The sequence below is a fragment of the Rhinopithecus roxellana genome, chromosome 10, assembly GCF_007565055.1.
Source record: "Rhinopithecus roxellana isolate Shanxi Qingling chromosome 10, ASM756505v1, whole genome shotgun sequence".
Classification (NCBI taxonomy): domain Eukaryota; kingdom Metazoa; phylum Chordata; class Mammalia; order Primates; family Cercopithecidae; genus Rhinopithecus; species Rhinopithecus roxellana.
Window position 1 is genome coordinate 63,453,637 of NC_044558.1, and position 21,737 is coordinate 63,475,373.

Consider the following 21,737-nt stretch of genomic DNA (forward strand, 5'->3'; position numbering starts at 1 on the left):
CTTCTGTTTGTGAAGACCCTATCTCTGAATAAGGTCATGTTTAGAGGTACTGGGGGTTGGGACTTCAGCATATAAATTTGAGGGTGGGGAACATAATTCAATCTGTAACACATGATGACAGGCCACATACATGTTCTTGAGCAGTTACACAGTCCAGGAGATGAGGACATCCTGGTCAGCGCAAGATCCAGTGCCCCTCCCCTGCTTCCTGGCTTTGGAGTCCCAAGGGCCCGGGGAGCTCTGATGGAATGAGTGGTTAGTCTGGGGTGCAAGCCTTTCAGGGGGCTGCAGGGGTCAGGGGGCTTAGAGAGTCAAAGGCCAGAGCCCCACTGGACAGCAGTTCTAGGTTTATCCTGGAATCTCTCTAGGAAAGGGGCCTGCTTGGCAGTTCCCGAGATCTCAGGCAGAAGTAGAGGGAGCAGGACCCTGAGGCACTGGAGACCAAGGCCTCATCTTTCCCCTAGGTGTTGCTCTGGGAACAGCAGCGACTGGCTGGGCGGCTCCCCCGGGGCAGCACCGGGGACACTGTGCTGCTTCCTCTGGCTCAGGGTGGGCACCGGCCTCTGTCCCGGGCTCAGTCTTCCCCAGCCGCACCTGCCTCACTGTCAGCCCCAGAACCTGCCAGCCAGGCCCGAGTCCTCTCCAGCTCAGAGACCCCTGCCAGGACCCTGCCCTTCACCACAGGTGAGACCAGGAGGAGGGTGGCAGGTGGAGGGAGGGGCTCGGCTGCACGAGTCCATGTGGGTGTCGTGGTGTCACTTGGGACGTTTTTAGAGGCCACAGAGCGCTTAGCCTTGTTAGGCCCACGCAGTACCCATGGAGCACATGGAACAGCTGGTTATTGCATTTCCCCTTTGAAGACCAAGGAAATCTAAGGTGACAAAGCCTGTGGTCAAATAGCAAGTGGTAGTCAAGCCAGGATAAGAATTCCAGTCTCCTGCCAATGCACTCAGACCTTTTAAAAATGATATTTATTATTGTTTGCTCTGCTTGTAAAAAGAGCTCAGAAGTATTTTAGACATTTTGAAGAGTACAGAAAAACCTAAGAAGAAAAGAAAAATCACCAACCAGTATCCCACCACCCAGAAGTAACGCCTCTGAAATTCTGCTGTATTTCAGTCCAGGCTTTGTTCTGGCCATATGTACATGTGCAGATGCCATGAACACATGAACTACGTTTTGTATCCTACTTAGTTAACATATTATGAATGCTTCTTGGCATAATTAGTCTTTAAAACTGAGAGTCTCGTAGTATTTCATCATTGTATTTTATTTTTACTGAGGGATTCCTTATCAGTTAGACATTTAGATTACAGTTTATTTGAATTTCCTTATGCATAAATCTTTCCTCATGCTTGGGATTATTTCCCAAGGTTCACTCTAAAGGAGTAGCATTCCTGGGTCACATGGTGTGAGCATTTTGACAGTTGTTACTGTCCTAGACGCACAGAAATTGACCCTCCCACCCGCAATGCACAGGTCCCTCCTCTGAAGACTTCCCATGGGTCAGACTGAAATAGTCACTTCTCCAAAGCTGGATTTGTCTTATCACAAGGTCCAGTGTCATTGTGGGCTTCTTAGCTCCCGGTTTTGGGGTTTCCTAGGAATTCTTTCCCCTCCCAACACCCCTTGGTAACCTCTCTGGGTTCATGACACCCATGTGAGATGCTGTACATTAGACCTCGACTTCATGCTTTGCTCTGAGCACTTGAGTGCCTGATGCTGGGCCCTCGAGTGCTGGGCCACCCAGCAGTCGTGTCCGCATGTGGGAAGGCCATGGCTCTGTGGCAGCCGTGTTGGCTGGAGCTGTGTCGGTGTGTTGGCTGCCGCCACCTGGGCAAGTGTCTGGGCGTGTGTGGACAGGTGTGAGGGGCTGGGGCTGGGGCAGGGGGCAGGATGAAATGCAGGCCTGTGTGAGTGTGAGGGGTGTGTGCCTGCCCGGCTCCGTGTGGGTGCCTGCTGTGGCGGTGCTGGCATTTTCTCTGCAGCCAAGGCCATGGGGCGTGAGGACTCCCTGGGTCCCCGCTCTGACCCTTGCTCCCGCAGGGCTGATCTATGACTCGGTCATGCTGAAGCACCAGTGCTCCTGCGGTGACAACAGCAGGCACCCGGAGCATGCCGGCCGCATCCAGAGCATCTGGTCCCGGCTGCAGGAGCGGGGACTCCGGAGCCAGTGTGAGGTGAGGAGGTGCTGGTGGGGCCCGAGGAATGGGTGGAGGGAGGAGTCATGGGAGGGGAGGGGTGGGGGGCCCTGGGGCCCATGAGAGATGAGGGGCACATGAGCTGGTGGTGATGGGAGGGAAGGGGCGAGCATGGGCTCAGAGCTCTGTGGTCCCCTTTTCAGTGTCTCCGAGGCCGGAAAGCCTCCCTGGAGGAGCTGCAGTCGGTCCACTCTGAGCGGCACGTGCTTCTCTACGGCACCAACCCGCTCAGCCGCCTCAAACTGGACAACGGGAAGCTGGCAGGTAAGGGCCTAGTGGCCCTGTCTCCCCGTGTGCGCTCACCTCACCCAGCTCCCATGCACTCCTGTCTTGGCTCTGCCCGCCCAGCTGGCCTCCTCCCACTCCCTGGACATCCCTACTCCAGCTTGCTGCCGAGCCCCTCCGCAGCCCACCTCCACCTCTCCCTTCCATATTTCTCTCCCCCAATACTCACCCAGCCCTGCTATCTGGGTTCCCTGCTCCCTATTGGGCCAAAGGCTGAGAGTATTCACGCTGACGCGGGCTGGGCCTCTCCTCGCAGGGCTCCTGGCACAGCGGATGTTTGTGATGCTGCCCTGTGGTGGGGTTGGGGTAAGTGTGCCCTAGGGTCTCGGGGCATTGCCAGGGCTCTCAGCTCTCCTCCCTGTGGTTCTCCCAGGCCCAACCCCTGCAGAACCTCTGCTTGTTGTGGTTCTGCCAGACAGGGTGGGCCAGGGACTTCCTGAGGTACCCTCTGCAGCAGGAAGCTCCTTTTGGACAGGCGTGTCTCGGACCCACAGTGTCCTCCGAATGCGGAGCCCAGCCTAAGCCTCGCCCTTAGAAGGTGTCTGGTAGATGTTGAGTGAGGTTTCAGGAGCAGGGCCAAGGTTGGGGCTTAGGATCATCTCTCCCTTAAGAGACCCCCAGGATTGGGCACTGGCCGCCAGGCTGCTCTGTCTGCTCTGAAGTGGGGTACCTCAGCCTGGTCCCCAGACCTTGGGCTGCCTGGCGTGACGTCACGGTGGTGCTTCCAGTGTCCTTGGCGATCCCAGCACTTTCCTACTCCGGGACACAGCCCCAAACTCATGAGCTTTGCTTCCTCAGTCCTCACCCCTTTGTGAAGGGAGCTTCCCGCCCCCTCTGGCTCAGCTCTCCTCACCTAACACTATCTCTGCAGTAGTTTCTCAAGCAAGGTGTGTAGAGGCAGGGGATGGAGGCCTCATTCTGGAGGGAAAGTGGGAGCTGTAGCTGGTGGGGGACTTTGGGAGGCAGTCAGTGCCCTGTTCACAACTTCTCATTTCTTGCCACTTTCTGGTTTTTCCAACTGTTGTTGCTTCTGTTTTCTCCTCCCTCCTCTCCCTCTCTGTCTTTCCCTCTCTCTCTCTTTCTCCAGCCTCTTGCGACTCTCTCTGCCTTCTTCGCCTCTCTTGGTCTGCCTCGCCCTTCCCATCTCCCCATCATGCCCCCCGGCCCCTCCCTAGCCTTGAGGCCCAGGGACTGGGTTTGGGGGGCCTCCCAGCCTGGGCTAGGGGCCCTGAGTGGAAGACAGTGGTGCAGACGGCCCCTCCAGCTCCGACCGTCCCGCAGGGCCTGAGCAGAGTCAGCTGGGGCTTAAAACCCCCTCCCGGCCCAAACCCCAAGTCCCGCCCAGGTAACGCCATGCCCCCTCCCCTGACCGGGGAGGCAGGCGTGATGCTGCCAGCAGAGTGCTGGCCAGATAATGGGCTGGTGCTGGGACTTAAGCTGGGAAAAAGTCATGCTGGGATTGGGGGACACAGGAGGCCTTGCCTTTGGGCGGTGGGGCACTGGGGAGGCAGCACTGTCTGCCCAGCTCCCTGCCCCTGGGGTCCTGGCCGTGGGGTGGGGACCGCCCCCTTGGGCCCTGGCTCCTGTGTGAAGCCTTGGATGATGCGGGCCCTGACTCTGGCTCCCGCAGGTGGACACTGACACCATCTGGAATGAGCTGCATTCCTCCAATGCAGCCCGCTGGGCCGCTGGCAGTGTCACTGACCTCGCCTTCAAAGTGGCTTCTCGTGAGCTGAAGGTAGGAGGTTTGGGTTGAAGGTGAGCACACCACAAAGGAGGCAGCAGAGTGGGGTAGTGGGGAATGTAGGCCCAGAACCCCAGGCATTGCGTTCATCTTAGAAATTGCCACAGGGTGTTCGAGGGGAAATTGAGGGCTCTGGGGACCAGGTTGAGATTTAAACTGTTGGGGTACGTTCATGCAGCTGTGGGAGAGAGCTGTCTGTTGATTGACAAGCATTCTTTCTTTTGCAGAATGGTTTCGCTGTGGTGCGGCCCCCAGGACACCATGCAGATCATTCAACAGCCATGTAAGGCTAGGGGAAGACCTGGGTGGGATGAGGTGGGGGGCAAGCCCCCAGGAACTTCCTTTAGGGACATTCTTTCTTCTTCCCTGAGCTTTCTCAGGCTGGGCCAACCCAGGGGCCTGGGGAGGTGAGGGCATGTCGGGAGAATGGGCTGGCAGGAACTGTCTCTCCTTCCAGGGGCTTCTGCTTCTTCAACTCAGTGGCCATCGCCTGCCGGCAGCTGCAACAGCAGAGCAAGGCTAGCAAGATCCTCATTGTAGACTGGGTAGGTGCCTGTTCGTAGCACCCTCTGATTCGAGAGCCCTGGGGGAAAAGCCCTGAGCCTGATGTTAAGAGATATGGCTTCATGTCTTAGTTCTGCAGTAGCCTCTCTGAGCCTCAGTTTCCCCTTGTATAAAACTTGAGTGAAGATAACACCCACATCACAGTTGGGAGGCCTAGAGGGGATGGTGTGTGAACGCATTCAGCCCTCGCAAACCCCCGCGATGGGTAGGAGCTGTCATTTGAGTGTTGTCTTTTGACCTCTATTGGCTTCTTTTGGCAGATCTAGTAATTCCTGCATTTCCTGTACAGGTAGTGATGATAAGAATAATAGCAGATAACATCAGTACACCACTAATTACATCCAGACACTGATGGTTTTACACATGATAGATTTAATCCTGACTATAACCCACTTTACAGATCAAAGTGAGCACAGAGAGATTAAGTAACTCACACACAGTCATTCGTAAGTCATGAGATGGATTTGAACCCAGCCCGGTTAGCTCTAGAGTGCTTGCATTTAACTGCTAAGCTATGTCCCTTCTGCACTGACAGCTGTGAAAGAGACATTTCTAAGCAGATGTTGAGAACAGTGGAGGACCTTTGCACACTTGAGTCCCCGCGTGGTCCTGTGAGTCAAGTGTAGGGCCCAGCTTTCCCTAAGAGGGATGGGGCTGGGCCTCGGGTACCTGCCACTCTGTAACCGAGCTTGGTTTCTGATCGCCTCATAACTTCATGACTTTATGCAAGACAGAGTGGTTCCTGATGTGTGTCACCCTGAACCCTTCCCTCTCCTTGCCACTAACCCCATGTCCACACAGTTACTCTCTCAGGTGGGCTGGCCTGAGATTGGGACACCTCCTCTCCTTCAGGATCTTATATTACAGCCAGCCCTGTCCAGCACAGAGAGGCCGAGGTTCAGAGCTGGGCAGTGGATTACGTGGGGCCACTCAACCATGTGGCTCTAGGAACCCCAGGTTCCTGATCCCCAGTCTAGGGTCCTGACCTCAGAATGGCCACTGACCTTGAAACCCTTCTAATCTGTCCTGGCCTCCGTCTCTCTGCCTTCCCTAATCACTGCCCATCTCCCTACACAGGACGTGCACCATGGCAACGGCACCCAGCAAACCTTCTACCAAGACCCCAGTGTGCTCTACATCTCCCTGCATCGCCATGACGATGGCAACTTCTTCCCGGGGAGTGGGGCTGTGGATGAGGTAACCGCATGTCAGAGCCACATCCTCCAGCCGCATTGACTCTCCTCCTGGCACTTACTCTGTCTCTGTCATGATGAGCTGTGTGATCCTGGGTAGACTGCTGAGCCTCTCTGATCCTCAACTTCCCTATCTGGAAATGAGGAGTCTGGATGAGCTGGGGTGGCAGCTCTAACAAGCTGGTGTTCCCCTTCTGGGACTCTGCTGTCCTCATGTCTCTCTTGCCTCCTACTTTCCAGGTAGGGGCTGGCAGCGGTGAGGGCTTCAATGTCAATGTGGCCTGGACTGGAGGTCTGGATCCCCCCATGGGGGATCCTGAGTACCTGGCTGCTTTCAGGTATGTGCTCTGGGGGCCCAGAGGGGCAAGGCCACCCTCTCCTGTCCGTTCTCCCAAGAGCACCAGGGTGGAGGTGATCAGTTGGATTGTCAGCCTGTCCCCACCAGTTCCTAGACATTGTAGGTGAACACTAGTGAGAATAGGACACACAGAGAGAAGAACGCAAAAGTCAAAGCGTGCTTTGCAAAGGCATACATTACCAAGAGCCAATGTCAAACTGATTGCTGGCAGATGGGCAGTGGAGTGAGCAGAGCTGGCACATTTAGTCAGAGAAGGCTGCCTGCAGGAGGTGGGCTTTGAGCAGAAGAGCAGACATTTAAATTGTGGAGAAAGAGAGAAAGCAGATAATGTCCATATTGGGGGAGTAACTTAAAAAAAGTCATTCTGGAAGAGGGCCTTTGGGATTTGTTCAGGAGACCTTATATATTTCACACTGGGGTCCCTGCACTCCATTTGGGAAAAGAGAATTCTGGAAATGGATCTTCAAACACTTTTCTGGAGTTATATCCATGACAGCTAATTCTATGAGAGCCCTGGGCTGGAGTTCCTGGAGTCTTCTCAGAGCCCAGGGCTATGAAGAACACCCAAGCAGACCCCAGAGTTGGATCAGGGTAGAGGGAGGCAGTTGTGGGGGAGGGCTGGAAGAGGGAGAGGATGGAGAGAATGTAGCCAGGTGGCCCAGGACCTCAGAGGACCTAGCTGGAAGAGGGAGAGGATGGAGAGAATGTAGCCAGGTGGCCCAGGACCTCAGAGGACTAGCTCTCAAGTAGTGAGTAGCTGGGTGTGGTCAACTCAGTCCAAAGGACTGAGCATTTCTAGTCCCTGAAGCCTCATGACCTGAGTCCATCTCTGCAAGGCCGTGAGATTACCCTTTCCCTGTGGCTCAGGCCACTGCACCCCACAGATGCTTCCGTGCACACACACTCCTCTTTCATTCTCTCTGGTGCCCCATCCTTGGCTCCTTTCTGCCTTTTGCTAGTTAAGTCCCCTAGGGGGCTGAGTCCAGGGTGTGTGTGCCAGGGACATGGGTGGCCAGCCAAGATCAAGGAGGTCAGAGAAATCTGCCAGTTGTTCTGGGGCACTGGGAGCCTTGGAGGCCTAAGAACAGGGTGCCCCACTGCAACGCTGGCAGAACCGCCCCTGGCAACCCTGCACAGTATGATGATCACCACTTCTTGTGATCTCACAGGACAGTCGTGATGCCCATTGCCCGAGAGTTCTCTCCAGACCTAGTCCTGGTGTCTGCTGGATTTGATGCTGCTGAGGGTCACCCAGCCCCACTGGGTGGCTACCATGTTTCTGCCAAATGTAAGGGAGCCTCAGCTGAGGGGGAGATATAGGGACTGAGAGCCAGGCGGTGCGGGCAGTGGGGAGGCGGTGCGGGGAGTAGGGAGGTGGTGCGGGGAGTGGGGAGGCACTCCCAAGTCTGAAAGGGAAGGTGGCAGTGGCCAGCCCAGTACTTTCAGCCTGAGGACTGGAGTATGGCGGCTGGCCCCCGGGATCTGAGCACAGCCCAGGCCCTTTCTCAGGACCAGGCTGGTTCACCATAGAGGGCTTGACCAGGTCATACTCATGGGGACTTAATTCCAGTAGGCTTAATTCCAGGAAGCTCAGCCATGGGACTCCCCACCCCAGCTGGGTTGATTCCAGGTGGGCTGGCAGCTCCTCCAGAGGAAGGGAGAGAGGAGCAGCACTCTCAGAATAGAGGGCGCCCACTCAGCCCACTGGGCCACAGGGCCCACAGGACAGAAAGAGGAGAGGGTGCAGCTCAGTGAAAAAGACACAGGCTCCAGTCAATGACCCAAGTTCAAGTCCTGCCTTGCTGCCGCCTACTAGCTGTGGGGCCTTTCCCAAGGCCCTTAACCTCCCTGAGCCTTGAGTGAAGCATACTAGTAGGTTTTGCATGACATTCAATGTGAAAGCACTTTGGAAATAGTGATTGATACATGTGAGTCATTCTTTATTAGGGAGGAAGCAAGCAGGGAAGCCACAGGGGTAGGGAACGGGGTCACCTCTCCACTCCCGCCCCTCCCATTTCTCCCCACACAACCTCTAGGTTTTGGGTACATGACGCAGCAACTGATGAACCTGGCAGGAGGTGCAGTGGTGCTGGCCTTGGAGGGTGGCCATGACCTCACAGCCATCTGTGACGCCTCTGAGGCCTGTGTGGCTGCTCTTCTGGGTAACAAGGTGAGCCATCTCCCTCCCCTATCCGTGTTTCTGTCAGGCAGGTTAGCCTGGCTCTCCCAGGACTACCCAAAGAGCGGCAGATGGGATGGGACAGGGTGGGAGTGGCCAGGCCTGAAACAAGGTAGGCGAAGCGGAAGCCTCTGTTCCGAGTTAGGTCCGGGCAGCGCCTCCTGGCCTCGGTAGAGTGTGCTTGTGGCTAGCAGGCCGGGGCCCCTGGGGTGGGAGTGCGCTGGGCCTGTGGGTCCCTGAGACTGGTGGCTGATGTACTGTTTTCTATAGGTGGATCCCCTTTCAGAAGAAGGCTGGAAACAGAAACCCAACCTCAATGCCATCCGCTCTCTGGAGGCCGTGATCCGGGTGCACAGTAAGTGTGGAGATGGGACACTCACTGAGCTCAGACTGAAGGATCTTGGTGGTACCCTGCCCCCCGTGGCCAGAGTCCTAGGGCTTCCAGTGCCAGCCAGGTGACCTGCTGTTGGTCTGGAGTAAGATCCTGTGAATGACCCAGGCAGCAATGGTGAGCACCCCCCGAGCGAGGGGGTGTCCTCTGAGCCTTCCCGATGGAGCCAGCAGGGCGCAGTAGACAGTGGCCCCTCAAGGTAGTGACTGGCCTCCATCTCTAGCTACAGCCCTAGACCAGGGCCAGGTGAACAGCAACACTCAGGCCTTGTTTGCCAAAAGGCCTCGTTCCCATCCCTCCCCTCAGTCCTGGCCACGGGGGTCTCAGGAGCTCTGCTGGCTTGGGGGCTGGGTCTTAGGATAACCCCCACATTTGTAAAGTACTTTAAATTTTCAACTTCATCTCAGTATCTATTGAGCATCTTATGTCAAGACTCATAATCTATACTAGGGATAAAAATGAATAAAATAGATTCCCATATCAAGGGCTAGGTACAGGAGCCATGATGGTAAACACATGTCTGATTCCTCTTACGGTGGGTACCCTCACACTGAGCCAGGTTCCAGGACATGGTTCCTCACAGCAGCAGGCAGGAGGAGCATTCTTCTGGCCTGGGCACCCATGCAGAGCGGCCATGGTGACGGTCAGCTCTCCCACGTCGTGTTCTTCCCACCTCCCAGGCCCTGCTTTCCTGAGTGCTGGGCTGAGCACTGGTGGGGGCTGCATTTAAGTGGGAGGCCCGAGCTTGGGGCTCTGGGAGGTCACTGTGACACAGACCCTGTCTGCAGGCAAGCAGGCCCTCCTGATGCTCTCAGGAGCCCCGCACCTGTGGGGAATGAGTCAAAGGTGGCCTTGCAGCCACAGGGGATGAGAGAAAGGCTGGGCACCTGCTAGGACCCCCTCACAGCCATGTTGAACCCACTCTGCTTACCCTGTCAGGCTGTGGGGGAGGGGGAGCGAAGTGAGGAGAGGGGCAGGTGGGAGAGCCAACCCCAAGTGGAGGACAGGCCCGCTACTCCGGGGCCCCGGGCCTGAGACACCAACCTCAATATCCAGTCTAGGACATGGTGTTGGGGGGCTTGCTTTCTCCAACCCTTTCTGACCTGGCATCTTACCCCAGGTAAATACTGGGGCTGCATGCAGCGCCTGGCCTCCTGTCCAGACTCCTGGGTGCCTAGAGTGCCAGGGGCTGACAAAGAAGAAGTGGAGGCAGTGACCGCACTGGCATCCCTCTCTGTGGGCATCCTGGCTGAAGACAGGTAATGCCAGACCCCCCGCCCTGGGCCCACAGCCTCTCCACCGCTTCATTCTTCCCTGCTTGAAGACCCCAGGTCCCCTATGCAGCCACCCCAACCCTCAGGCTTCCTGACCAGGGTTGAGAGGAAGCTCAGCTGAGGCCCTTCCTGCAGCCCTGGCGCTCCAGCATCCCACCCTTGTCCCTCCTCGCAGGCCCTCGGAGCAGCTGGTGGAGGAAGAAGAACCTATGAATCTCTAAGGCTCTGGAACTATCTGCCCACCCACCATGCCCTTGGGACCTGGTTCTCTTCTAACCCCTGGCAGTAGCCCCCATTCCTGGGTCTTTAGAGATCCTGTGGGCAGGTAGTTGGGACGAGAGAACAGCCTGCCTGCCTTGACAGTCATCCCAGGGAGCCTGAGAAAATCCCTGGGTCTAGAATGGGGACTGGAGAGGACCCTGAAAGGAGGCGGGCTGGGCAGCGACCCCCACAGGGCTCTCGAGAACACATCCTCCCCTCCGGTGTGGGCCCTGGCTGTGGCCCCCCTTCCTCAGGACTGCACAGAGGAGGACTGGCTCCGGCTCCGTCGGGCTCACCCTTAACCACTATCCTGGCTCTGCAAACCCCAGACTTTGCACACAGCCCCGGGCTCCACACAGAAATGTGAACTTGGCCTCAGACAGGCTGGCCCTTCCTAGACTCTAGGGGCTGGCGGGTAGTGGGGAGCCAAAAGGTCCCATATTCCTGAGTGCAGGGGGAGTCCCTCTCACCTGCTTCCTCAGATGACTCTGGAAGCTTCCCTTACCACCGGGCACTGAGACGAAGCTCCCTGACAGCTGAGACTGGCAGCCCTCATCTGGTCTGTGTCCTCGCCAGAGGCCCCCTACATCAACCTCCTGGCGATGCCCTGGTGGAGCGGATGGGTGCTCTGGGACTCCTGTGCTTCCTGATCCAATGGTGCCAAACCCTTCATCTCCCCCAGAAGCACAGCATACCCCTGGGATCCCTCGACCACTGCCCCCTCCGGGAGCCTTCTGTTTCTGGGGTCTCCCCCACCACAGCTCTGACTCCCACCCCACATAGGACTAGCCTGGCTGAGGGGGAAGGGGTGGGAGAGAAGATACCGACATGGAGGAGGGGAGGCTGCTCTGGCAAAGTCTTCAAGGCTGTTGGGGGTCCAGGCCTGGGGTCAAGAAGGAAAATGTGTGTGAGCATGTGCGTGAGGAGTGTGTGAGCGTGTGTGAGGGGGTGTGTGTGTGTGTGTGTGTGTGTGTGTGTGTGTGTGTCTTTCCTAGGGCCCACCATACCCTGTGTATGTATGCATGTTTTTGTAAAAAGGAACAAAATGGAAAAAAATCTGAACAATAAATGTTTTATTTGCTTTAAAAGTGCCTCTGCAAGGCCCCCCCGGAAGTGAGCAGTGTGCCGTCAAGCGGGTGTGCAGGGCACACAGATGCACGGCACAGTGTGGGTCTGAGTCAGTGCCGGAGGAGGGACCAGGGTGGTCTGGGCTGCAGCCCCTCTAACTCTTTGCCCTTCGTGCCCTGCAGGAAGAACCCATTCTGAACATACCCTGGCTATCCCTGGCTGCCCCACTTTGGGGTGACAAAGAGGAGGCAGCCCTGGGCTGAGTCCACAGAGACCAGCCCTGATATGGTGGAAGTGGGGGTCGGGTGGGGGCGTGGGAATACAAGAGCTTAGCCCCAGCTCACCACGGCGTCCCCAAACAGTTGTGACTCAGACACACCTGGGTTTAAGTCCCAGCTGGAAGCTCAGGTAAGTCAAATAGTCTTCTGGGGCCTCTGTTTGTTAGTACAAGGCTCCAGAAGTATATACACTGTTGATAGTTCCTTCCTGCTCTGATGCACCATGCCTGATTAAGCATACGTTGAGCCTAGAAGAGAGAAGTGGTGAGGCACAGGCCTGGACAAGCTCGCCCAGCCTAAGCAGAGAGGAAGGCGCCAGGCTGGCAGCACCTGCCTTTGTGGTTCTGAATCAGCCCGGTTTTTCCAGCAGGAAGAGGAGCACCTCATTACCTTAGACCTGGCCCAAGCTCCCAGCAGCCTGGCAGGGTGTGAGGGAAGAGGTGTTAATCCTTTTCCCATCTGGCCTGGCCTCTTGGGTGTGGACACCAAATCCCACAGGGGTTGCTGCAGCTATGCCCGTGGGCATCCTTGCCCTGGCTGGGGTGTGCTAGAGAGAGGAGAGTTGGAGGAGGAGAGCTGAGCTGGTGGTTACCCCATGCCAGGAGGGCCAAGGCAAGAGGGCCTCCAGTCCCAGAGAGACTGACCCTGTCCCCTGCCCTCCAGGGCACAACTGAACTAGGGGAATGGCTTAATCAGGCAGCCCGAGAATTGCCACTACCACTCCCTCCCTGCCCACTCCTCCCAAAGTCCACCTGTCCCTATAGGATTCCCACCTCACAAGCAACCACCAGAGGCTGATACAAATGGCCGCTGTATTTTTGCTAAAGTGACAGTGACACAGATAAGGCAAAGAGCTGAGGGGCAGGACACATCAGGTGGGAAGGGGAGACCGTGCAAAATGGCAGTCTAACATAAAATCATCCTTGTAACAACAGCCCCTTCCCTCCCAAGTTAGGTGAGCCCTTGGGCCAGTGTATGGGCAGGAAAGCAGATTTGTGTCCTTCAGAAGGGAAATGTAAAAAGGTGAAAGCTCTAGTTGAAGGGCAGTGAGGGGCTGGAGTGGAAGAGAAGGTCTCTCCTGGCCGGTGGTCTGGGTGCAGTAAGGGCACTCTGAGAAGGCAGAGTGGAAACACAGGGCTAGAGGGGCATGGGAACAGGTTTGGGGGCTCCTTCCAGCCTCTGCCATGTTGCCCCCTGCCCCAAAGCCCTTCCAGGGGCGAGAGCACATTCCTCATGACCCTGAGTCTGGCCTCATTTGGGAAGTCCTCCGGGGTATACGGATGCCTGTGTGTGTGAGTGGGATGGGTGGGGGGCCATGGCTATCTGGCTCTAGCACACTCATGGGAGACCAGCTCTGGGAACAACAGGATGGGGTGCTGGGATGGGGGCTTAAGAGGTCTCTGCTAGATATTCCTGAACTGACCTCCCCAGGTGCCCACCCTGGCCTTGGGAAGAGAGTGCCTAGGGCAGCAGGGATGAAAGCCCTTGCCTGCAGCATAGGTCCAGGCCTCATGGCCCTACCCCTTAACCTCTTGACTTTGTTGCCCTGGCCTTACATACAAAGATTCCTCACTGCGTGCTAAGAAAACAGATCCAGGCTGGGCACAGTGGCTCACGCCTGTAATACCAGCACTTTGGAAGGCTGAGACGGGTAAAATCACCTGAGGTCAGGAGTTCAAGACCAGCCTGGCTAACATGGCAAAACCCCGTCTCTACTAAAAACACAAAAATTTGACAGGCATGGTGGCAGATGCCTGTAATCCCAGCTACTTGGGAGGCCGAGGCAGGAGAATTGCTTGAACCCGGGAGGCGGAGGTTGCAGTGAGCTGAGATTGTGCCATTGCACTCCAGCCTGGGTGATAAGAGTAAGACTCCATCTCAAAAAAAAAAAAAAAAAGAAAAGAAAACATCCATTTGAAGAGGTCTAAAGCTGCCCTCTGGACAGGCTGATGAGCAACATGGCAGGATCCCCTGTCTACCACACCCAGGTCTCCCCCAAAGGGGACGGGTGGGACAGCTTCCTGGGAGACCACACTCATCCTGCTGTGTATTTTCTGCCACAGTTCTGGGGTCCCCAGGGGGTGGGAGTAGCCTCTCCCAACGTCTCAGAGGCTGAGTCCAGGTCCTAAGGACCCCCCGGGGTACAGAGACCTCACCCCCTGGGTCAGAAATCGCTGAGGATGCTGATGTCGGCAAAGTCAGCCCGGTAGCGGTGGGCATAGAGGCTGAGCAGGAAGGCCCACTTGAAGGAAATGAAGCTCCAGACGCTGGAGAGGTAGTAGCTGGTGGGGTCTGTGAGGCCTGCAGGGAGAGAAGAACCGACAGTGACTTGAGCAGGCCCTGCCCTCAGCCTCTGCACTGGCCACAAGGCCAGGGCCACCCTCCCCACTCAACATCCCTGCAACCTCCCGGCAGCTGAACCAACCCTTCAGAAAGAGATTGTGATGGAGGTTTTAGAGCCATGGTCCCCAACCTTTTTGGCACCAGGGACTGGTTTTGTGGAAGGCAATTATTCCACAAAAAAACTGGGGGAACCGTTTTTGGGATGAAACTGTTCCACCTCAGATCGTCAGGCATTAGATCATCAGGGGCACGCAACCTAGATCCCTCGCATGTGCCTCCCAACAGGGTTTGTGCTCCTAATGCCCACCGCTGACCTGACAGGAGGCGGAGCTCAGGCGGTAAGGCTCCCTTGCCCTTCACCTGCTGTGCGGCCTGGTTCCTAACAGGCCACGGGCCACTACTGTTCCACGGCCTAGGGGCTGGGGACCGTTTTAGAACATTCCAGGGTTTTCAGGCAGGAGGCCATGGGGATTAGGAAAGGGCAGGGCTGGCCAATCACAGGTCTGTATCATCCACTCTGCTTCTGTGACAAGTACCCTAGGACATTTCTAACCTGCTTTAGTTAGCATCAGACTCCAGGAAGAAGGGCCTCTGGTTACTTCCAGCCACAGCCACCAGAGGGCGCGCCCATCCCAGAGCTGGGCAGAGACTAATGGGTCCCAATATCATGGGTGTTTGTATGGGCTATGCACTGCTCAAGACTGCACATCAGTTTCACTGAATCCACCTAACTTGGGAGGTGGGGACTTGTTCTCTCCACTTGAACATAACAAAACCCGTGCTCAGGGAGGTTAAGTGATCCACCCAGTCTCTTTGGAGGTAACCTGTGGAACCAGGATGGGAATGCTGCTAAAATCCCCCCTGCTGTCCCTCCCATGCCCTCTTTCCCTGGGACCCGCCCTCACTCTGATGCCGGGTGATGGCCAGCACGAGGAAGGTGCAGAAGGCAGCGATGGAGACAGCCGAGAAGAGGACACCCACGAAGAAGAAGCCGCGCAGCCCCTTGAGCCAGGTCCTCCAGTAATCTTGCATGTACATAACGTGAGTCACCAGGACCCACAATGCCAGCACCCCTGCAGGAGAGACACATCAGGGCCCGTCCCCAGGGTGCTCCAGGGCCCTGTAGATCCACTAGGCCAGGCCTATTTACATAAGAATACCAAGAATATGGTCTTGTCACTCACTCCCTCATAGAATGGAGTTTTCCTTTTCAGGGGCTGTGATATCAGAAGCAGGTAAGAGACTGAGCTGCTTGCTAGTAAGCCCAACATTAGAGAAACCTGCAGAAACACAAAACCCTGCCATTCTCTCTCTTTTTTTTTTTTTTTTTGAAAACATGACTATCTCTCACAAAAATGTTATGTTAATTCATGTTATTTTTAGTATTACTTTAAAATGCTAAAAAATGTTCCGTTTTAACTTCTAATATAGTATATATCAATAGATAAAACTCACATACATAAAATTTGCATGGAGTTTCACTACTTTTCAAGAGTATAAAAGGATCCTGAAAACCAGAAAATCTACGCCTCAGCAGCCCAGCCTGCTTTCTGGGAACTTGTCACTGTCTACCCTGAGGGCCACAAAGCAGGGAAGCCATGCTCCTGCCCCATGCTCCTCCTCCACTCAGCCCTCAGAGGCCACAGTCTCAAAGTCACAGGGCCTGCAGGGCTCTGCCCAAACTGCCTGAGTTGGTTTTGCAGGATGAAGAGGTCCAGCCATGAAGACTCCAGGGTTACGCAGCCCCTGAGTGGCCTTATTGTTCTTAGCCAGACTTCATGCCACTCCCTCCATTTTGCGGCAAAGGGCAGGCCATCACCACCTGTACCCCCCCGCCCCGTCCCCAGCTTTTCCTGGGCCTGGTCTCTGCGCCTGGGTGGACACTTCCCCTAGGATGCCAGCTGCCACCCAGCCAATACAATACAATACAAAACAACCCTCTGTGCCAGGCAGTGACTGCTGGTGCAGCCCAAAGAGTGGAACAAACATCAACTCCATTGGCAAGGGTCCGGGCAGGGCGGTGAATCCCGGCAAGGGACAAATGAGGAAAGAGGCAGAGCCAGCTGCAGGCTCTCAGCTGGTTGGACTGCAAGGTGTGGGCCACTCAGGCCACTGCATCCTAGGAGTCAGGAGGCCTTTCCAAAAGGCGGCTGCATACATGCCACTCAGAGTAGTTACCAAATGTGCACAGGAAGGATAAGCATCTGGTTGGGGAAAGTGGTTATCTCTGGGAATGGAGACAAGGAAGGGAAGTTGATGGGGTGGTTCGGGTGGGGAAGTGCTTTGAGGGAATCTATGCTATTTTATCTACGCTATTTTCTTAGGCTGGGTGATTAATACAAGGGTGTTTGTTAAATTGTCTATCCTTTTTTATGTGCCTAAAATATTTCATAGTTTTTTTAAGGGGGAAAAAGGCAGGGGGAAGCTAGTCACCATGGAGCTATGCTCTGGTTACCAGCTCAGAGGCTGTCCCAGTTCGGCTGTCCCCAGGCAGTCCAGTGAAGAACAAAAATCCATGAGACTCCAAGCCAAGAAATCGGGAGCCTGGCACTGCTGTGTCCCAAAGCCTTGGTGTTTCCACGTCTAAAAATGGGTGGGCCCAGGGGTCCTGGCAGTTTGGGTAACCGGGCCCAGGGTTCTACCCTAGTGAGGGCGAAGGCCTACCAAGCCTACAGCTTCCCTTAGTCCCTGCCACTGTTTGACCCCTCGAACACTCTCCCAGCCCTGCCCCTGCCCACCTCCACTCTTCCTCAGGGGGTGGGGGCCTAGAATGTGGGTCCCCCTCCCACTGAGATCAGGGTGGGCCAGGACAAGCATCTGTCCCTCCCTACCTAGTCTGGATGTTGGAGCGGGCCAGAGGTGGACAGGACAATCATCTCATAACCTCCTACAAGATCTGGATTTTATAGCAGCCACCTTTCCCAGAAGTCCCTCCCACTCCTCACATGTGTCCCATGTTTTCATTTGAGGGAGCTGTTTGGTTTCTTAAAGGGCTCTAGGCACAAGGCTTGTTGTCACTGAGCACACTGAAGGAACAGTCTGATGGGCACCTGTCTGGAACAGGTCCCCTTGCCCTCTGTCTCCTCATACCACAAGGGGCTGGGGAAGTTGAGCTCTAAGATCCTTTCCCACTCAAAGATTCTAGAAGCCAGCTTGGGAGAAAAATAAGGTCAGAACAATTCCTCTGTGACTCAGCAGTTTCTGGGTTAGGAAATGCTGAAATAGGGGCCCATGAAGATGCCATCTCTTAGTCCACTGATCACGATCCAGTGGTTGCCCAAAACTCCCACCCCCACGTACACGCACATACCAAAGAGGGCTGACAGCAGGAGGGAGAGGAAGACAGCCATTTGCGGTGTTTCAGGCCCTGTTCTTTGTTAATAAGCAGGCATGGTTTAACCACCTCTCACCTTCCCTCAACCCTGCTCCAGGCCCTACACAGAGGCCTCCCCTCCAGATAAACACACACCAAGTTTGGAGGCAGGCCTGCTGCCCACGCCCTGGCTCCTACCACCCTCCTGGGAAGGGAGCTCTCCACCAGCCCTACCCAAGGGGGTCACTGAAGGAGATGGAGCCCCTCACTGGTCCCCTCCCACACATCAGGCAGGAGGCAATGTACCTCCCTAATACTCTTCCTTAGCATACTTGGGGACTCTAGGAAGCCTGGTTTGTAAAACTCGGGGTGGAACGGACAGGTTACCAACCCCAACTAGCTGCAAGCCCACACCAGACCACACCATTGCTCCATCCTACCTGTTTCAAGGAGCAGAGCCCTGCTTGGCCTCTGGGCACACAGGCAATAAGCTAAGGGCAAGGAAGGCATAGGGGAGGGCGGTGAAAGCATCCCCAGTGGCTGGGCTGCAGGTGAGGAGACAGGAGACACCTGGGGGATCCCACAGGGTAAATGCAGACAAGAAGGACACTGGGCCTAGGTCAGGCCCCTCTACTCCTTCCTAGGAGGAAGACAGTCCTGGAGCTCCAGGGCTCTTGCTCACAGCTCACGTGGGAAAAACCTAGAGCTGTTTAGACTCCAGGAACAACTTTTCTTTTTCCTTTTTCCTTGGTCTACTAAACCCAGAGCAAGAGTCTGTGTTTTCCCCTAGGGCTCCCACAGCAAAGCCAGACCAGGTAGATCCAACCCACACCTGCCCGCCTCCCCAGGAAAAACAGCCTTGCTTCTGCCACTGCCTTTCTCCAAAGCCACTTCTTCGAAGGTGCCCATCAGGATGGGAGAGGGTATCCCCACCCGTGAACACTCTGCCCACCAGATCCAGGGGCTCCGTGACTCTGCTCCAGAAACCGGCACACCCAATCAGTCCTTGCCTGATCCAACACGGGAGAAGGAGCACACTGGGGCTGCCCTTGGGTGACTCAGCAGATTCTGAGCTATAAAATGCTGAGTCACAAGTAGGGTGCTCACAAGTTAGTAAATCTGCTGACACTTTAACCCCAAAAGAGGAAGAAGGCTGACTGGCCACAGACCCTCTGAGAACCCACTCATGGTGGGGAAGGTTGGAGGCCCAGGCTTGGCAATCCCTCTCGCTGCCACCATCCACCACCACCACTACCAAGCAGTTTTGGCTCTTCCACCGCCACTGTCAAAGATCAGACCATCAGGGAGATGCCAGGACCCTACTCCAGCTGGCTGCTGCCCTAGCACCTCTCTCTGAAGGCAGCTCCACAGCTGGCCTGCCACATAGGCCAAGGGAAGCCTGTGGGGAGGGAGAGAGGGCAGAGTTGGGTCGGAAGAAAATCCCAGGCAACTCCCTAGAGTATAAGAAAGAAGGCCTTTTCCACAACCCTCTAGGAGGCAGCTGGAGAAGCAGGGAGTGGGCAGCACTGCAAGATTTCAGATCTGGAGGGAATTCAGATGTCTTTCGGGGACATCTCCTACCACTCCTAATAGATGAGGAAACTGTGGCCCAGGATGGGGTCAAACGGCCAGGTAGGGCTCACCTCCACTTGCACCAGGCCAGAGTCAACATAATCTGCTGGGATCCCAGGCTGGCCCTCCCTCCTCATCCTTCTCTCGCCTTAGGTCTTAGCAATGCAATCACAGGACTCTGACGCTGCCTTCCTGAGGGGAAAGCAACAGGCCCAACAGGAAACAAAAAAGTGGCAGGGAGAAGTGAACCTTGAAAAACATGGAGGGTGGCAGGGTGCAGAGGGGAAAGGAACTAGGGCTCTGTAGATAATGCGCAGAGATGGGCCAGGTGTCCTCAGGAGCCCACAGGTGGTGAGGCAGCTGGGCAGGCAGAGAACACCCTAGCCACGGTACCCACCCCCCCTTCTTGGTGACCCAGTGCTTTGTTGGCATTGTGCAGGGTGGGGCCATGTATGCCCCTCTTCTAAGGCATTAACCCCACCTCATGCCGCGATTCTACCCAGGGATGGCACTCAGCATGCCCCATGGCAGTGAGTAAATTAGTTATTTTTAGTTATTCCATTTAGGGTTCTTTTGGCAGAGGATTTTAGTAATGGAATATGATCATCATATGTAAAAGTATTATCCTTATCCGTATTTTCTTCCCAAAGTCCTTTCCCACACATATTATTTCATATAGCTGTGTAATCCCGAGTAAGCAATTTATTTAACTTCAGGCCTCAGTTTCCTTATCTGTAAAATGGACATCGTAATAACGCCTACTTCTTGAGACTAATGTAAGGATTAAATGAAATAACAGAAGCAGGTTGCTTAACATAGTGCCTGACACATAGAAAGCATTTTTTAAATGTTAGAAAGTAGAGACAACATTTTTCATCTTCATATCAACCCTATGGCACAGACAGGTTAAACTGCGATCCCAAATGTGCACAGCAAGAGCACTGGTCAGCCCAGAGCCTCCATCAGCGGACCGATGCTTCCCCTTCCCTCCCAGAAGCACAAAAAGGGCGGCTGGGCTGCAGGATTTGGCAGACCTTGGCTGAGGAGCCACAGCAGACGGGTGGCAAAAAGGCACCAACATGGGTGGAAAGAGAATGTCCAGTTTCTATGAGATCCCTAACACGGTCCTCCCAGTGGGTCTCAGCAGAGGGCTCTGCGGAGGATGGGGTACGCACTGGAAGGAGGCAGATGGGCTTCCCTAGCCACCCCTAGCCCTCTTCCTTTCCCACTTATTTTCTCTCTGCCCTCAACCAACACCCGGGAAAGGGGCGCCCGGGGGGCAGGGGATCCCTCAGAACAAGCGTGTGTGTGTGTGTGTGTGTGTGTGTCTGTGTTTGGGGACAGGAGAGGACCAGCGCCGCGGGCGCGCTGAGGGGACACTGTCGTGGGGCAACTGGGCGGAGGGCGACAGGCAGTGTGCCGGGACAGATAACCCAGGCGGCGCGGCAGGTCTGCGCAGCCGGCAGTGGCGGGCCATCGGCACCCCCAGGTGGCGCCCGGGCGGGCATCGGGTCCCGGAGGCACCCAGGAGCCCGGGCCCGCGTGGGGCCTGCCGCCGTCAACCGCCGTTTTCTAGTAAACACTCCACCCGCTCCGCGGGGAAGCGCCCCCCGAGAGGAGCGTCCTGGAGCAGCTGACAGCGCCCGCCCCGCAGCCGCGCACCCGCCCCGCGCCGCCCAGCGTCCCGGGGTACCTGCGAGCCCTCCCATGGCCGCGGTCCCTGGCTGTCGGTAGACCACCGTCCAGACGAGGAAGATGGAGAAGCCGGCCACGGAGCTGATGCCGGAGTAGGCGGCGCGGAGGCCGAGCTGCAGCCGGGACGGGGCCATGGGGCTGCGGCGCCGGGCGGGCGGAGGGCTAGGGCTGCCGAGACTCACAGGTGCAGGGCCCGAAGCCGCCAGCCGGAGCCGCGGGAGCCGCGGGAGCCGCCAGAGCAGCCGGAGCCTCGCGCTCCGCCCCCGGCCCGCCCCCAGCGCCGCCGGCACAGCGCCCTCCCCGGCCGGAGGCCGCCCGCGCCCGGAACCGCAGACGCCACCGCCGCTTTGCGAAGCCCCGGTGTCGTTTGGGGGATTCCTGCTAAAAAGGCGGATTCCTGGGCCCATCCCCAGACCCGCCGTGTCAGGATAGTTGGGCCTTGGAAGGGACCGGAAATATGCCTTTATACGAGCCAGCCGCGGGGATTAAAAATCTTTACCTCTGAATAAGAGGCGTATTTTCGTTTAAAATTAAAATTAAAATTTCTTGTTAAAAATTAATATGTAAAATTTACGAAATATTAGAGTACGCTGTGAATAGAATTCCTTCTGCCTGTCCTCTCTATCAACCAGGTTCCCTCCCATCGTATCGCAGAAGATTCCTCCACACACTAAAGTCTGAGAACCCCTGCGACCAACACCTTCTGACTGCAAACACTCTATCCTCACGTACAGCTCCCCACAAATCCCTACTTTAAAAAAAAAAAAAAAAAAGTCTCACTCTGTTGCCCAAGCTGGAGTACAGTGGCGCCATCATAGCTCTGCATCCTTCAACACCTGCATTCAAGCAATGCTCTCACCTCAGCCTTCCAAGCAGCCAGGACTACAGGTGTGTGTCACCACGCCTGGTAATATTTTTTGTTATTTATTTTTTCTAGAGATGGGGTCTCGTTATGTTGCCCAGGCTGGTCCCCAACTCCTGGCCTCAAGCTATCTTCCCACCTCGGCCTCCTAAAGCG

At 55.9% G+C, this 21,737-nt stretch overlaps 2 protein-coding genes across 2 annotated transcripts in view; one reads left to right on the plus strand and one right to left on the minus strand.

Annotated features, from left to right (window-relative positions):
- HDAC7 (histone deacetylase 7) overlaps positions 1-11,538 on the plus strand; it is a 38,055-nt gene extending 26,517 nt beyond the window's left edge. Inside the window, 14 exon segments of the mRNA XM_030939889.1 lie at positions 465-684; positions 2,047-2,180; positions 2,345-2,465; positions 2,743-2,792; positions 4,117-4,224; positions 4,458-4,513; positions 4,688-4,775; positions 5,872-5,991; positions 6,228-6,325; positions 7,515-7,633; positions 8,382-8,515; positions 8,795-8,879; positions 10,036-10,174; positions 10,365-11,538. Coding sequence (XP_030795749.1) covers positions 465-684; positions 2,047-2,180; positions 2,345-2,465; positions 2,743-2,792; positions 4,117-4,224; positions 4,458-4,513; positions 4,688-4,775; positions 5,872-5,991; positions 6,228-6,325; positions 7,515-7,633; positions 8,382-8,515; positions 8,795-8,879; positions 10,036-10,174; positions 10,365-10,410 — 1,518 coding nt within the window. The 3' untranslated portion in view covers positions 10,411-11,538.
- Positions 11,507-20,998, minus strand: SLC48A1 (solute carrier family 48 member 1). The gene is made up of 3 exons (XM_010354145.2): positions 20,718-20,998; positions 15,045-15,212; positions 11,507-14,097 (listed from the first exon to the last, which is right to left on the minus strand). The coding sequence occupies exons 1-3, from the start codon at positions 20,851-20,853 to the stop codon at positions 13,961-13,963; spliced, it is 441 nt and encodes a 146-aa protein (XP_010352447.2). The 5' UTR covers positions 20,854-20,998; the 3' UTR covers positions 11,507-13,960.
- Between the last annotated feature and the right edge of the window lie 739 nt (positions 20,999-21,737).

Coding starts and splice junctions, on each gene's coding strand:
- SLC48A1 (XM_010354145.2), bottom strand. CDS start 20,853: ATGGCCCCGTCCCGGCTGCAGCTCGGCCTCCGCGCCGCCTACTCCGGC. Junction 15,213..20,717: donor GGCCATGGGAGGGCTCGCAG/GTACCCCGGGAC, acceptor TCTCTCCTGCAG/GGGTGCTGGCATTGTGGGTC. Junction 14,098..15,044: donor GGCCATCACCCGGCATCAGA/GTGAGGGCGGGT, acceptor CTCTCCCTGCAG/GCCTCACAGACCCCACCAGC.